We start from the raw sequence: 15,604 nt of genomic DNA, 5'->3' as shown, positions 1-15,604 counted from the left end.
ACCCTCCCTGGGGCCCCCAGGGTGGTCACCAAGAGGCTCCAAGAGCTTCATGAGCTGTGCTTTATTGGGGACAGGGAGGGGGAAGCAGCTCTGCGCCTCCTGACAGCCCCTTGGGTATGGAGCTTGTGGTGGGGTGAAGCCCCTGGATGCAGGTGATGAGGATCCACTGTGGGGGTGGGATGGGGGGATGGCCACGTCCCCCTGCTCAGTGCCCATCCCTAGGGCTGCTACTGAAGGACAGAGCCAGCGGTGAGCTTGCGGGGCAGGGAGGGGGTGAGGGAGACAATGGAGGGCCGGGGGTGCAGCCGGGGGTACACACGCTGCAGCACGGCCCGGCGGAACAGGATGTAGACCCAGGGGTCCAGGATCTGGTTCCAAGTGACCATGCGGATGTAGATCAGCAGCATCTCCTGCGTGTCCACGGGCAGCACCTGTGCCTGGCCAGGCAGGTGCTGCAGGACCGTCTGGACAATGAAGATCTGGGGGGAGAAGGTGGCAAAGTGTTAGTGGAGGATCCATTGAAAGCTGCTCCAGGGTGGGGAAGTGATGAAGGTTGAGGCACTGAGCCCCTTGGAGGAGTCCTGGCCCAGCTTGGGGCACTGGGGAGCACCTGTTCTCTTGTCACCGGGGGCCAGCTGAGGGTGTAGAGAGGTGGCAGTGGGAGACCAGCAGGGGAGGTCTTACCAAGGGGACACCCTCAGACCTGGGAACCTCACTAGCAGGGACAGGGAGGGGACACAATGAAAGCTGGGACCTCACTGTCAAGAGCGGGGGACACCACGCCCCTGGAGGGACATGGAGGGAGGTGGGGGAACACACCAAGACTGAGGCCCCACAAGGAGGAACGAGGGGAACATGAAGACTCAGGAGGGACGTGGAGGGGGGGTGATGGGGCACACCAGGACAGGGGCCTCACCAGCAGGGGCATCCAGCAGATGGTGGCGATTATCATGATGCCCACGAGCTGCACCATCATCTCCACCTCGCTGTCTCGGCGCCGCTGCACCGACTCGCGGTTGTGGTAGACGCGGCAGAGAGTGACCACACTGATGGTGTTGAGGACGAAGGAGAGCAGCACGGAGAGAATGCCCAGCAGGGCAAAGAGAAGGCAGAAGACGACATCGCCAGTGTCAGGCAGGAGGGTGAGGAAGCACCACGAGCCGGGGAACTGCAGTGTGTACCGCCCCAGCCCAAACACCGGCAGCAGTCCCAGCAAGCAGGAGAAGCCCCACACCAGCCCCACAATGGCCCAGGCACGGCGCTTGGAGAGGCTGGTGGAGCGGGAGAAGGGATGGTTGATGCCTAAGAACCGCTCCCCAGCCATGGTGGCCCCCAGCAGCAGTGGGCACTGTCCAAAGAAGACCATGGAGAAGCCGAGGAAGTTGCAGAGATGGCACCCAGGGTCCACCTCGACCCAGGAGAACTTGGTGAAGTGGTAGGGGATGATGACTGAGGCCGTCACCAGCAGCCCCATGAAGTCTGTGACCACCAGCCCACAGAGGAAGATGAGGAAGGAGGAGCGGGCCTGGCTGGAGAGCTTGCGGGAGGAGGTGACCAGGACGCAGAGGGCAAAGAGGTTGGAACAGAGACCGATGAGGCCAAAGGCCGTGGAGAACCAGGGTGAGGCGATGCTGTTCTGTGCACTGGCACGGCCATCACTGGCATTGAACACCCCGAAGCACGAGTCTGCCTGCCTGGGCATGCTGCTGTTGGGGGGCTCCATGTCCTGCACCCCCTCCGGCTCCTTCCAGCAGCCTCAGGTGCGCTCCCGGCTCTGTTCCATGGCTGGAGGCCCCTGCCAGCACCAATCCCGCCTTGCCCTGCAGGGGGAACAGAGGGAATTTAGGGCTGTTCCCCATGGCCTAGCCCACCCATCATCCATCCTGAGCCTGCAGATATGGGGTCCTGCAGGGGCTGTGGAGGGGGACACCACGGTGGAACCCCAGCCCATGGAGGGGGACCTGGCTTGTGCCAGCCCCAGGCACAGCTGCAGTGGGGGCCAAGGGCTGCAGCCCTGCAGCTGCCAGGAGTAACTGTCCCCGGCCATGAGCTGTGTGGGGCTGCAGCCATGAGGCTGAATCCCAGCACAGTGGGTGCTGGGGGAAACTCAGCATTAACAGCCTGGCTCCCTCCTGCCCTGAAGTGGGGGACATAGGCAGAGATCCCTGGGCCATCACTCTCCATCACAGTGGGGGACACACTCTGAAAGATGCAGGCAGAGAGTGGCTGCACCAGAGCATGATCCTGACACTTTACCTATTCCTGACCCTAAACTCCTGGCTCATTGTGAAGATGCCCCATTCCTCCAGTGTGCTGGGGAAACCTGAGGTACAGGTTTTGAGGCTGTGCTGCTACCCTGACACCGTTGCCAAAACACACAGCTAGTGTGGGTGACAGACCTGCTCTGCCCGCCCCCAGCATCCCTCACAGTGGCAGCTGTGGGTTTGTCACCAGGACAGTGGCTGTGACAGAGTGCGACAGGTATGGCCGTGGTGGTGGACAGCCTGGTCAGTGCTACTCTGCCTCATCTGGGCCAGGAAGCATCTGGAAATCATAGAATCATGGACTATCCTAAGTTGGAAGGGGCCCACAAGGTTCATCAACTCCAGCTCTTGGTCCTACATGGCCTTCCATTGCAAATTAGTCCAGGCTGCAAATGGGATGATGTGGAACAGGACAGAGACACGGCAATACTGGGGACTGGATGACCTGGGGACACAGACCCCTGCAGGGACCAGACCCCTCCTCTACTCCTGGGACCCATTTCTCCAGGCTGTGGATGTTCTTGCCACCCCACCTGCCCCAGCCCACCCTCCTGGCTAACATGATCTTCATCCCAGTAGCCCCAGTGGAATGCCCAGTGGGATGCCCAGCCCTGCCCTAACACACCACCCCTGCAAAACCCCCACTGTGGTGCCCGTCCCTTGTGCAGGGTGACATGGCCACCTGTCTTCTGTCCCCAAGTTAAACCTCACACCAACTGTGATCATCACCAGCCCTGGCTGTTGGTCCATCACAGGCCTGGCTCTGAGGCCCCATGCCATGTCCCTCCCCCAGACACCCCTTAGCTGCCAGCCCCTCTCCACTGCGCACGCCCGAGGCACTGATTCCACAGCCCGCTCAGGCTGGGATGGGGCCAGGCATTGCAACATCCTCTGGGGCCTCATCCCGGCGACACACGGGGAGAGGATGCCAGCACCCACCCAGGGCAGTAGCACCCTGCCTGTGCCCTGCCACCGGCCGTGTCACAGGACCTGCAGCCCTGGGGAGTGGGGAAGGCGCCAGGGATGGTGATGGCTTGTGCCCATCTCTCTCCTGTCTTGGCGTGGGGGGCTGGAGAGCATGGTGATGAATCACTGCAAGGGTGAGCCCAGCCCAGTGAAAACTTGCTGCTGTTTGTTCTCACTGGGCCCCAAGGGACCCCATCAGCCTCAGAGGCACTGGCCCTGCAGATATGTGGTGAGGCCCCAGCATGACATTCTAAGACCCTAAGGGGTGACCAGCCTTCCCCATGTCCTCTGAGAGGTGACAAAGTCACTCCTGCCCCACAGTGATGCCACATGAGTGCCTGGCATGCCAGTTCCACTCCAGCTGTCCCTTGCCATGTACCTGCCCACAGTGTCAGGGTGCTGTCCCCAAACATACCCCCTTGTCCCAGGATGCTCCCTCTGCTCACTGGGGCTCAAGAGCCCAGGGGGCGATGCTGCCTTGCTGTCCCTGTTACCTGAGTACTCACAGCCACAGGACACTCTTGGCTGCTCACTGGCTCCCTGTGGCAGGGTATGACCCCTCCCTACAGTGTCCAGTCAGGGGGGGCCTCCCTGCACTGGTACTTTGGCCAGACAAGGAGGCAGCAGCCCCAAAAGCTCCAAATCCCACCATTACCTACATCTCCTCCCTCTCCTCCCTTCACCTCTTGTCCCTACACAGCCACAAACTGGGACCCTCATCCCACTGCCCACTGTGGCTTGGACAGGGACCCTGGGGGCTGGGAGGACTCTGCGTTGGGCTCTGGGGCAAAGCAGCTGGGACCCTCCCCGTTCAAAGCTGCCTCAGCTGGGCACAGCACTTAGAGGGAATCAAATATTTACAAGGGGCCACTTGGCAGCTGCAGGGCTGGGACAGAGGGAACCCCTGCTGTGCCAGAACACACCAGTGATGCCTCCGGGAAGGAGGGGCTCACTTGCCATTTCTCCCCCATCACGGACAGCCACTGCAAGAGGATGCATGTGGAGACAGCAGGTCCTGCAGAAGAGAAATCCTGAGCCCAGGGACTTCCACAAAGGACCCCGTGTTTGGGGTTCTGGACCCAGCAAAATGGAGTGCTCTGTTGAGCAAGGGTTTGGCAAGGCACGCTGGGGTAAAATCCTGGAGGAGAGGAGCTAGCTCTGAAATGTTCTGCTGGAGGCTGTGAGGTGCTGGCAGTGGGATGTGAGGGGCTGGTGCAGGCGCTAATGGGACTCCTGGAAGCGCCTGAGCCCACAGGTTTGGGTCCTGCTGCAAGATGCACCAAGGCTGCCCTGCCTCTGCTGGGCACTGCTTCCTGCCCTGGCCACATCCGAAGGGAGTGAGGGAGAGGCAGATGGGGAGTGCAGGAGGCTGCTCCTTATCAGTTTCTGCCTCAGCCCATTGCTTCCCCAGTCTTCCCCAGGACTGGGCACGGGGCCTGGACAGGCCTAACAAGATCAGGCTAGGGTGGGGGCTGCAAGGGGAGAGGCACCACACACCAGCAAAGGGACCCCCAAACCAGACAGCAGTGACTCCCCCCATGCCCCATGTGTACCCTTGACCTGGGGTCTGCCACTGGATGTGGTGCTCAGTCACAGGGCAGCCATGCAGAAGATGCTGCAGGGCATTTGCATTTATCCCTTGCAGGGCCAGTTTCTGCTTGCTGGACTCTCCAGGACAATGACTTTCCCTGCATGATCCCTTCTGGCTCCACAGCCTGATGCCCCTGGTGCAGGTGGTCCCATGGGACACTGTGTCACCTGTCAGGGATGGATGTGGTCCCACTGCCATCTCCCTCCAGGCTGGAGCTCTGGGGTATCAGATCATGTCGAGGTCATCAGCTGGGACAGAAAAAGCCACGGGAATGAGGGCTTAGCAGGGGCATCAGTGTTCCTCCCTGGACCTACAACCATCACAAGGACCTGCTCCTGAAGAAGTTGGCCTGGCCTAGAGCAGGGACGTCCCTAGGACTCCCAAGACAGAGGACATTTCTGGGAGGCAGTGACACACAGGATAGTTCCTGCCAGGCATGGTAACTGTCCTCACCTGTCCCTGCTGTCCCCAGGGCAGAGGTCCCCAACCTCTCACCTGACTGGGAAACAACTGGCAGCCCCGGGGCACCAAGACCCCCCGCCCCCCTGCTGACCCTGCCCTCAACGTCGCGGCATCTCAAGGGCTTCAAGGCTGTTGGGCCGCCCACGCCGACGGCCCGAAATAGACCCTTCCTTTCCCGGCCCTTTCCTGAGCCTTTCCCAGTCCTCCTCCAGCTCTTCCCAGAGGAGCCAGCGGCACACGGGCGCGGGCGGCGGGGAAGACCCGTCCAGGCGGGAGAGCCCCGAAAGCCAATTCTGTTCTCGACGGGAAGCCAAAGATACGCCCGTCGCGACCCTCAGTCGCAGGGACAGACAGACAGTGGGGGGAGCAGGAACACCATGTGTCCGTCTCCCGCTATGGGGTCTCCGCTTCCCCTCCCCCGAAACGCACCCGATCCCCGGGGCTGTGTGCGAAGCCGGCGGCTGAGCCGCCAGCGACCGCCCCGAGTGCCTCGGGAGCCCCTGGAGCCCCGACGTCCTACACAGCCCCAAGAGTCCGGCACAGCCCCTCTGCTCGTCCCAACCCCGCGCTCTGCCCGCCCATCCCAGTCTCAGTCCGTCCATGCCGGCCTCTCTGTCCGTCAATCCCAGCCTTCTGGGCTCTTTGTTCTTCACAGGCCCCTCGGCCCCGTATCTCTCGCCCCTCTCAACGCCCTCCTCCCCGCGCAGACCCCAGCCCTACCTCGCTGCCTGCGGGATCCACCCGACTGGGCTCTGCTCAGCCCGGCTCTGCTCAGCCCGGCTCGGCTCAGCCCGGCTCGGCTCAGCTCCGCAGCGGGGCGGGGGAAGGGCCGGGCTCGCCGCGCCCCCCGGAACCGGCCCTGTCCCTCTCCGCTCCCTCCCTGCTCGGGACCGGCCTCCAGGCGGGGGTCGCCCCCCGGCCCCATCGCCCCCTGCCCGGGCAGCGCCCCGGCGACCCGACAGCCGTCCCTCCGCTGCAGCCCCCCCGGTGCTGGCAGCCGAAGCCCCCCTGGCGGCGGCACCCGCGGCTGGGTCCGTGTCGAGGTTGGGCTCCCGCCCCGTTACTCACTTGTTTACTCGAGCGAGTCCCTGCCCGGAGCGCTTGAGGCGGGGGGTCGGAGCGCACGGCCCCTCCAGCGGGACCTGCACCGCGCTGGGGTCCCAGAGAGGCGGCGTCCCCGCCGAGCCCCGCAGCCCCCCGGGACCTTAGGAGGGAGAGGCCGCTGCGGCTCCGGCCACTGGGGGGGCCGAGGGCCAGGGACCCTGGGGGCTTCCACAGCCTCGGCCGTCCCTGCCCTAGAGGGATCCGCCTGGGGGTTTTCCCAGCCCGGCAGCTCCGAGATCGGGATGTCGCTGCGCCGTCCAAACCCAGACCAGCTGGGGTAGCACGTTCCCAGGCAGCGTTCCCTCCCATGGTCTCCGTTGGTGCTCCTCGTGCTTGGCCGAGGAGGGCAGAACTCCCTCAGCTCCGAAGAGCTGTGGAGGCGCCTGAGCCCACGGGGGATGCGGGGACATCCCGTCAAGGCAAGCAAGGGGCATAGCGGCTCGGCGCTCAGGTGGATTCCCAGGCGGCTTTCCCTGGCACTGGCTCGGCAGTGAGGCGCTGCAGAGCCCATCATCCCGCTATACTTTGCTTTGGAGCAAAGATTATCGCAGCGAAAGCCCCGGTGGAAGGCAGGGCCAGCCCAGAGAGCTGGATCGCGGCTGGCCCTGTGTGCTTGGAGCCGGAGTGGCCTCACCTCAAGCGAAACGCGCGGGGCTCAGCAGCCGCTGCTGTCCCGGGTGGGGCCGGGGAGTGCCCGGGAGCAGCGCTGCTCACGGATGATGGCACATGGGGCAGGTCCACCGACCGCCCTGCCCGGGCATGAACCGGCCGAGCCGCTGTAGCCCCCTGTACAGCTCAGGGCTGCGCCCTGGCAACTTCCCCCGAAACGTAGGGTAGATGTGGACTAGGAGCACTTAGAGCAGCCAGGTCAAGGAAAAGCCGTCAGGGGCTTCAGCCGGATCCAGCCCCTGATCTGGCCCTGGCACTTGCCTGAAGGCTGCAGCAGCTTTTGAGGCTCAGGCTCCTGTGCCTGCTCAGTGACCCCATCCAGGGGCTGGAGTCAGACTGCAGCAAAATGCAGTGTCTGGAAGAGGACGTGGACCCTGTTCCAGCTGGAGATACAGTGGGACGTTTTTGGGGGAGCTCCCCCACCCCTCCGTGTGTCCAGGAAGGAAAGGGATGGGCTATGGGGAGGGAGGCTCTGCCTGGCAGCTGAGCAGGGAGCTCACCAGCTTTGGGGTTTGGGTTTTTTTCCCGTTTCCTCCTCTCTGGCCAGGCCTTCACTCACTTCCTGCGCTGAGCCCTGAAACCCCCCTGCACAGGCAGCAGCTGGAAATAACTCACAGGAAGGAGAGGCCAGGGAGTATGTCCGGTGCAGCTGCTGGCCCCGGAGATGTCTGATGTCTCCCCGGGATGGGAGGGGGTAGCCTTGTGCAGGACCAAGGCAGCTGGGGTCCCCCACCCTAATCTGCAGGCAGGCCAAGCCCCTCAAGTGTGGGTGGCCAGGGCAGGCATGCGAGCCTCCTCAACACCAGCTCCCAGAATGGCTCTGGGACTGGATCCTGCCAGCAGATCCACTGGAGCCAGGAGCAGGATAAGGCAACTTCCCTGAGCTATGGGGCAGCCCCTAAGGCCTTGGAGGTCCCTGGACAGCAGGGTCGCCTCTGCCCTAGTGTTGGGAGACCTGGGCAGCGTCAAAGTCCTTGCACCATGGGCCTGTACTGGGGAGAGGGTGGATGCAGGTAGGAAATGGCCTATGAAGCCACGGCAGAAGCTTCCTGTGCTCCTGGGCACTACTCACCAGCACCCCATCCTGCCTGTCTGAGTGGGCAGACCCTGGGGTGTGGGGCTTGTGGGGATGGAGCCATGTGGGGTGATCCCAGTGTGGCTGTGCCCATGGTCATCATCCGGTGGGACCAACACCAGCGAGTCCCAGCTCAACCCTGAAGTGCCCCTAAGGTGCCCAAAACCCATCTGAACATCACTAGAGGCCCTCTGGAACCCCCACCTCATCAACACAATACTGCAGAGTGCAGCTGCTTCTTACCCAGGGCAGGGAGAGCCTCACAGGCATGATGTGGGAGGGACTGCAGGCTCTGGAATCCAGATTTTCCCCTGTAAGGAAATATCCCAACCAGCATCCCTCTCCTCCGCTCCACCAGAGCAGGCGTCTGGCAGCACTAAAGCCTCCCATGCCACAGCCAGGACTGAAGGACGTGGCAGCACTCCCAGGCCGGGGAAGCCAGATCCCAGGGGAGGACGTGCCAGGAATGGGGCCCGGGAGAGGGTAAGGGGCCCCTCTAGGAAGCAAGACACAGGGCAGTGCTGGGCTGGTGAAGTCAAGGGTCCTGTGACTCCAGCTGGGGAGCAGCAGCTCACTGGTCTGGCACTGGTAAGCGGAGGTGTTGGGATTGGGAGGGGGCTGGAGTGGGGTAAGGAGCATGGTAAGGAGCACATGAGGCCGACTGTGGGGATGGGGTAACAGACCCCAGAGTCACAGGTGTGAGAACACCCTACCCCAAGCACTAGCTAGTCCCCAGGGGAGTTCCCAGTGCTGGCCCAGTGTGGTACTGGCTGGTGATGCCATGCAGGAGCAGTGGGGGTGCCTATGCCCAGGATCTCATGGCAAAAACAACCCTTATTTTATTTATACCTAAGTCTCAGGGTCCTTCATGATAAATACAAAGACAGAGAAAAGCCTCAGAAACATGCCCAGTGCTGGGCCAGGCCTTGGGGGTATCCATGGAACAACGTCTGTGCTGTGGGGGTGTCTGAGGGCGCTGAACAGCCCCTCACCGGCGGTAACGGTAACGTTTGAAGTGGAACCAGAGCTGGAAGATGCCATTGGCAAACTGGCAGCGGAAGCCATGGCGGTGGGAATACTCCCACTCCCTGTTGACAATCTTGAAGGCGATGTCCTCATAGGGTGGCCCAGCATGGAAACGCAGGATGGCAAAGTCCTTGTTGTCCTGGCAGGCCTCCAGGAAGTACTCGGGTGTTGAGCGCTTGTCGATGAGGTCAGGGTAGAAGATGTTGAACTTATAGCCCTGCACAATCTTGGGCGGGGGGTTGTCGAAGTCGTAGTGGGTCTGGTTGTACTTGTTCCACTCGAAGCCTGTGTGCACACGGTTGAAGAAGCGGGGCTTGCGCGGCCGGTACTTGTCAGCCCACAGATAGGCCTTGCCCGTGAGTGGCATCTCCACGCTGAACTGCGCCTCATCTGCGCCCATGCCCTCCTTGGCCTTACGGAAGAAGATGTCGTCAGTGCTCTCAGAAGCATCACCTATAGAGGAGGAGGGATGACATCAGGTTCTGCAGTGCCAGCTAGGCCTGGGCCATGTGACACTGCTTCAAGGCAGGCAAAAAGAAGGAGCTGCTGTGCAGAGGATGCAGAACTGGACACAGAAATGCACGGGTTGCCCTGCAGGCTCTGAGGGGGCACTGGGCTGAGTTGTATGGGAAAACTCAACCAAAACACCCCTCCTGCCTGTCTACATCCGAACACCTTGGTGTTGGACACCTACTGAGGCAGGACCCCCAGGGAGCACCAGCAGCCTGAGCACCATCTCCCTGCTCCTGCCCAGGCCACACTGCCCTTTGTTCTAGGGGCACCCCTCTGCCAGGTCAGCTCTGGGTGCCTGCCCCAACCCAGCTCTTACCCTTTCCTGAGGGCAGTGTCCCCTCCAGCCCTGCACCCTGAATCACTGCACACCCTCCATGCCAGGCAGGCTGTAAAGCTGGCACCTCACCTGTCACCTGGAGCTGCTGGCGGAGGAGCAGCAGCCGGTGTGTGTCCTCCTCGGCCTCCAGCACGTGGGCATCGAAGGGCAGCTCGTTGGGGGCCAGCAGCCGGGGGCTGTACTTGCCCGCATCGTAGTCATCTAGGCTCTGCTGGATCAGATCCTCCTCCATCAGCACGGCCTCCCCCTCCACCTCTCCCTTGGCCTCTGTGTCCTGCTCTGCCTCTGGCTCTGAGGATGGCCCTGGCTGTGCCTCAAGGCTCTCCTCAGGATCCAGCCTGCATGTAAGAGAGAAGAGAGGACTGGGACGGGGATGGTACCCTTGTTGCTGCTCACCTCAGCTCTGCCTTGGGAAGGGTGAGAGTGCAAGACAGCCTTTGTGCCTGGGGACAGGTCCAGCTGTTTGCTCACCTGTCACTGGGGGAAGTCGGCTCCTGCTTGATGATGGGGAAGAGTGGTTCACTCTCCACACCCTGCTCCTGCTTCAGCTTGTACAGCTTCTGACGCAGCACATCCTGATGCCGCTCTCGCAACCTGAGAGGAGATGAGCTGTTGGGTCCTGCCCAGCAGAACCCCCTCAATTCCACTGCCCAAAGCTGTGATGCCCACCTCCATGGGCAGAAACCTGCTGGGCTTGGATGGCTTTGGGCTGAGTAAGCCCCAGTTCAGTTCCCTCTTGGAGACATCACTAACCATCACCACTGCAAAAAGGACTGGGTGTCCTGCCCTGCTCCCCTCTTGAAAATCAGCCATCTCAGAAAAGGCAGAACACCCTCCCCCATTCCCTCCACCAACTGGGTTTAATGCCTCCTCAGCTCTGCCCACAGCAGGGTCTGCACTGCTGCCACTCTCTGTTCTCACCTGGCCCGAGCCATGTAAGCTTTCAGCTGCTGCAGGAGGCTCTCCCAGTACCCGATGTCTAGGTTGGGCCCTCCCGCCCGGATCTTGCTCTCGATGCCCTGGTACAGAGCTTGCAGCTGGTTGTATGTCTTCCCCTTGAACACGGACTGCACATCTGAGCTGACTGAGGCATTGACACCATCCCGACGCTCCCCTGGACAGGTGAGGGCAGTCCGTCAGTCTCCGGGCACTCAGCTGCACTCACCCCAGTTCTGCCGACAGCAGGAGGCTGGACCCCAACCAAGGACAGCTGCCAGACCCACAACCTCCATTCAGCAGGTCCAAGAGAGCCCCTCTGACCCTACAGGTTGTACCACTCACAGCCCCCAACACCCACACCAAGCTCTGCTCTCCTGCTCACCTGGTCCTCCTTTCCCAGAGGCCTCCAGCTTGCGGAGCTTGGCTATCTCATCCTCTGTGATGATGGTCATGTCCCTCCAGAAGTCCACATTCTTCCCTTGCTCCAGCTCCATGTACACCTGCAGGCAGGAGACACATCAGGCACCTGCTCCACACCATGGGCACGAAAGCAGAGCTGGTAGAGAAGCCCTGAGCCCAGGCAGAGGGGCAGCAGAGCACACACCTGGATGTCCTCCACCAGGTCCTCCATGTCAGAGACGGTCAAGCCATTTAGGAAGGTGTAGGGCTCGTGCATCTCCACGGCCAGGTCATCGTCCTCTGCACTGATGTACTTGGCCAGAAGATCAATGGGTTTTGCCCTCCCATCCCGAATTCGGATCTTAGACCTGTTAAAGAGAGAGAACAGAGGGACAGTGGGGGACACTGAGCACTGCCGTCTTCTGCTCCCTGCCAAGCCCGGCTCTGAGCGGGTGCATGCCGTGCCTACCGCAGCTTGGCCTGCTGCAGGTGGAAGTTGTCCTCCTGCTCTTCCCAGGTTTTGAAGTGCTCTGCCTCTTTCTCCCGCTGCAGCATCTCCAGCTCCTGCTCCCGCATGGCTTTTTCCCGCTCCCGCTCCAGGCGCAGCTGCTTCACCTGCCCAGGGTGACAGAGCTGTGAGGCCACTGCGCAGACACCACAGACACCTTGAGGACACTGCTGTGACATGACACGTCCCTGAGTTGCCTTGACTCCTGCCATCAGCCTGAGCTCCTGGAGAGCAGGGAGCCAGGGGGGCCAGGTTGTGTGGGCTCACTGCCAGCCCTGTGGGAGACAGCGAACAGAGGCACCACTAAGTGCCTCAGTGTTGTGACCTGGCACTGTCCTCCTCAGCACCTCCTGAGCTCCTGGGCTCAACCCCAAGGTTTCTCATCCTGGAACAGCAGAAGCCAGGGCTCTATGGCCCCAACAATCCAACAGACAGGACACATCCAGGAAAAGAAAATGGGGACTTCCCAGTGAGGGATGGAGAGAACTGGCTGTAAACAGGGCTCTCTGTCAGACAGCGACATGGAAAGGACATCTTATCCCACCTTCTGCAGCTCCAGGCGATTGTCCTCCTGGATTCGCTTGTTCCTCTCCTTCAAGTCCTTCTCGTCCAGATGGCTGATCCCTTTCTTTTCCAGTGCCTTAAACAGAATGGCCAAGGGAAGCTGTGGAACCTAAGGACCTCTACAGCCCCTCACTGGCCAGCAAATGCTACTTCATTCACCCATTTCTGCAGCTCCAGTGAGGTCTGATCATGTTGAAGGTCCCTAAACCATTCAAGTGCTGCTCCTAAAGCCCTTCTGCAAACCGAGGCTCAGCCCACATAGCCTACATGACCTAGTGAGGTGAGTGCCAGCACAACAGTGCTGAGAAGAGACAATCATGAGGGAAGGGACCTTAAAGATCATCTTGATCTACCTCCTGCCATGGCAGGGACACCTTACACTACACCAGATTGCCCCAAGTCCAGTCCAGGCTGGCCTTGGGCACTTCCAGTGATTCAGGGGCATCCACAGCTTCTTTGGGCAACCTGTACCAAGGCCTCCCCAGCCTCACAGCCAACAATTCCTTCCCAATATCCCATCTAACCCTGCCCTCTGGTTGTGAGAAACTGTTCCTCTTGTCCTGCCCCTCCAGGTCCTTATAAAGTTCCTCTCCAGCTCTCCTGGAGCCTTTGTAGCCAGTGGAAGGAGCTCTAAGGTCTCCTCAGAGCCTTCTCCACAGAGCTTTCTCTTCTTCCTAACCTTAAACACCCCCAGCTCCCTGACATTCCTATAGCAGAAGTTCTGCATTCCTGTTAACATCTCCATGTCCCTGACCCAGTAAATGCTGCTCAGCACTCAACCTGGACCTCCCGCAGCTCCAAGATCCTCTCCTGCCCTTGACCCATCTTCTTATCTCACCGCCCTGGACACAGACCCCACCTGAGGCACAGATCCCCTTAACTTCCCATGCCTATTCCATTTGGCGACAGGGCAGAACTCACCTTGCTCCAGATGAATGTGCCCAGCAGGTTGTTGTCCCCAAAGGGATTGTCGGTGTTGGTGTAGCCCATGTACTCCTCACCCCAGCCCATCTTCTCCCGCTTTTTTCTCTCCTTAGCCTCCTTCTTGGCCAACCTCCGTGCTCGCTTCTCTTCGGGCGTCTCCAGAGCCTTCAGCAGAGCCGCCTGTTTCTTCTTCTCCTCCCTCAGCCTAAGCCGCTCCTGCAGGCTCAGCTGCTGCCCCGGCTCCTCCCGGCTCCGGGGCCGCGGAGGAGAGGGGGAGCTAACGGAGGATACGGAGGACTTGGATCCATCCCTCCTGCGGCGCCGCTCCTGGCTTCGTGCTGCCCTGTCCCGCCCGTGCTCCGGGCTGGAGCCGGACGAGGGGCCCCGGGACCGTGAACGCTGTTTCCTCCGGTCCTTACGGTGCCGGTCCTGGCTGCTGCTTCTTTTCTTCTTTTTCCATTTCTGCCTCTCATCGCCGCAGTCTGAGCTGGGGAGGCACAGCCGGGCTTCAGAGGGAGGCGACCACAGCCTTGACGGGCACGGAGCGTCTCCTCGCCGCAGGTGAGGCCGGCCCAGCACCGGCGCCCCAGGCAGCGCGGAGACAGCGAAGGCTATCTGCAACCCCCACCCCTAATCTCCCCGGTGGCACGAGCAGCGCTCGGGACCGATCGCTCGCCCCCAGCCCCCGGCGCTGCCCGAGGTCGGCGGCACCGAGCACCCTCTCCCGTCCCCCGCCGGGCCCGGGGCTGGAGACAGCGGCCGGTTCGGGCCGCGCGGGCCCCGGCACACCAGCCCCGCTTCCCCACAGACACGGCGCGGACGCTCCGGGCCAGTGGCCCACTCACCCCGAGCTCGGCTCCCAGCGTCGGCCCCGACTCCGGCTCTTGCTCCGGCTGCGGTGCCGCCGCCCGCGACTCCCGGACCGCGAGCGCCGCCGATCCCGCTCCCTTTCTCGGTCCCTCTTCCTTTCCTTTTCCCGCTCCCGGACCCGTTCCCGCTCCGAGCGGCCGCCTCGGGCCGGGCTGCGCGACCCGGAGCCCATCGGCAACGGCAGCTCCGCCCCGGGGCCTCGCGGGGCCTCACTGAACGGGGCTGCCCGCCGTCCGCCTCCGCCCACCGCGCCCCAGCAGCGGCCCCGGCGCAGACAGGCGAGCGCCAGGGCAGCCCTGAGCCGGGGCGGGCCTGAGCCGGGGCGGGCCTGAGGCAGGGCGGCCCTGAGCCGGGGCGGGCCTGAGCCGGGGCGGGCCTGTGCCAGGGCAGCCCTGAGCCGGGGCGGGCCTGAGCCGGGGAGGGCCTGAGCCGGGGAGGCCCTGAGCCGGGGCGGCCCTGAGGCGGGGCGGCTCCCGCCTGTCCCGAGCCGCGCTCCTTCTCCCCGAAGCAGGCCGTACCCCCGCGGCGCCCATAGAGGAGGCGGACACCCTGGAGAGCACAGCACAGACTGCGGAACGCTTTATCAGAGCGGGGTACAGATCTCTGGAAAAGGAGGGGAAAAACCCTCGAAACGACCGGAAAAAGAAAAAAAAAAAAAAAAAAACAAAACCGCCCAGGCCTCGAGCCCCCGGAACAGAGACGGGATAACCCCCCAACGTTGGCGTCCCTGTCCCGTCGCAGTGTCCGCGGCCCCCGTGCCGTACATTTCGGCGGACGGTGCCCCGCAGCGCGGAAACGGACTTGTCGGAAACAGCGACATCCACGGGGACATCCACCGGGACACGCGTGGGGACAGGGCCAGCCACCAGGACAGACTTGGCGCGTGTAGACATGGACAGAAAACCCCCCTCAGACATGACCCAAGACGCCTCAGCCCTTGCTTTCTCACTGTCCATTCGGGAAGTGCTGGAGCAGTGGCTGGGAATGAGAAGGTGTATGTGCGGGGTGATGGAGCCCTGCAGATACTTCTGCCTTCCTTGAACCAAGGCCTGCAAGTGCTTTGGCTTCACTGAAAAACTTCCCAAAGTGCAATTTCGGCACATGTGGCCAGAGAGGCAACCAAAAAGCTGCATCCCCTCTGCATGTGTTGAGGGTCTCTCTGTGAGCTCCTGGGTTTGCCCCAGAACCTTTACAGGAGCTTGACTGCAAACTCACGGACAGAGATGCCCATGTTCTCCTGCCAGTCCCTTACCTGGCAGGGAGAGAGAGCTCACCTGCAGCCCCAGCACCAGGCATGTCCCACAGAGGCTGAGATCGCGGCTGGGACTATGGGAATGAAGGACAGCAGTGGCACACAGACTTATGTGGGAAGGGGCTGTCCTGCAGGGTCCAA

At 62.1% G+C, this 15,604-nt stretch overlaps 2 protein-coding genes across 5 annotated transcripts; both read right to left on the bottom strand.

Annotated features, from left to right (window-relative positions):
• Positions 1–46: 46 nt before the first annotated feature.
• On the bottom strand, positions 47–7,286 carry TBXA2R (thromboxane A2 receptor). Of its 3 annotated transcripts, none has more exons than XM_066336461.1 (3): positions 7,022–7,286; positions 917–1,820; positions 47–479 (listed from the first exon to the last, which is right to left on the bottom strand). In XM_066336461.1, exons 2-3 carry the CDS (start codon positions 1,721–1,723, stop codon positions 228–230), a joined length of 1,059 nt encoding a protein of 352 aa, XP_066192558.1. In that variant the 5' UTR covers positions 1,724–1,820; positions 7,022–7,286; the 3' UTR covers positions 47–227. The 3 variants fall into 3 exon arrangements, with proteins under 3 accessions (XP_066192558.1, XP_066192556.1, XP_066192557.1); XM_066336459.1 differs by lacking the exon at positions 7,022–7,286 and adding an exon at positions 6,004–6,221; XM_066336460.1 differs by lacking the exon at positions 7,022–7,286 and adding an exon at positions 4,989–5,111.
• Positions 7,287–8,955: 1,669 nt separating this feature from the next.
• Positions 8,956–14,435, bottom strand: CACTIN (cactin, spliceosome C complex subunit). 2 transcript variants are annotated; one of them, XM_066336436.1, is made up of 10 exons: positions 14,187–14,435; positions 13,339–13,828; positions 12,398–12,493; positions 11,815–11,960; positions 11,551–11,713; positions 11,329–11,446; positions 10,929–11,121; positions 10,479–10,601; positions 10,077–10,369; positions 8,956–9,610 (listed from the first exon to the last, which is right to left on the bottom strand). In XM_066336436.1, exons 1-10 carry the CDS (start codon positions 14,381–14,383, stop codon positions 9,120–9,122), a joined length of 2,310 nt encoding a protein of 769 aa, XP_066192533.1. In that variant the 5' UTR covers positions 14,384–14,435; the 3' UTR covers positions 8,956–9,119. The 2 variants fall into 2 exon arrangements, with proteins under 2 accessions (XP_066192533.1, XP_066192534.1); XM_066336437.1 differs by having other exon boundaries at positions 10,077–10,345; positions 14,187–14,434.
• Between the last annotated feature and the right edge of the window lie 1,169 nt (positions 14,436–15,604).

Source organism: Sylvia atricapilla, chromosome 26 (assembly GCF_009819655.1).
Source record: "Sylvia atricapilla isolate bSylAtr1 chromosome 26, bSylAtr1.pri, whole genome shotgun sequence".
In the NCBI taxonomy this organism is placed as follows: domain Eukaryota; kingdom Metazoa; phylum Chordata; class Aves; order Passeriformes; family Sylviidae; genus Sylvia; species Sylvia atricapilla.
Note: the sequence above shows the minus strand (reverse complement) of the source record. Positions and strands in the feature narration are given on the sequence as shown.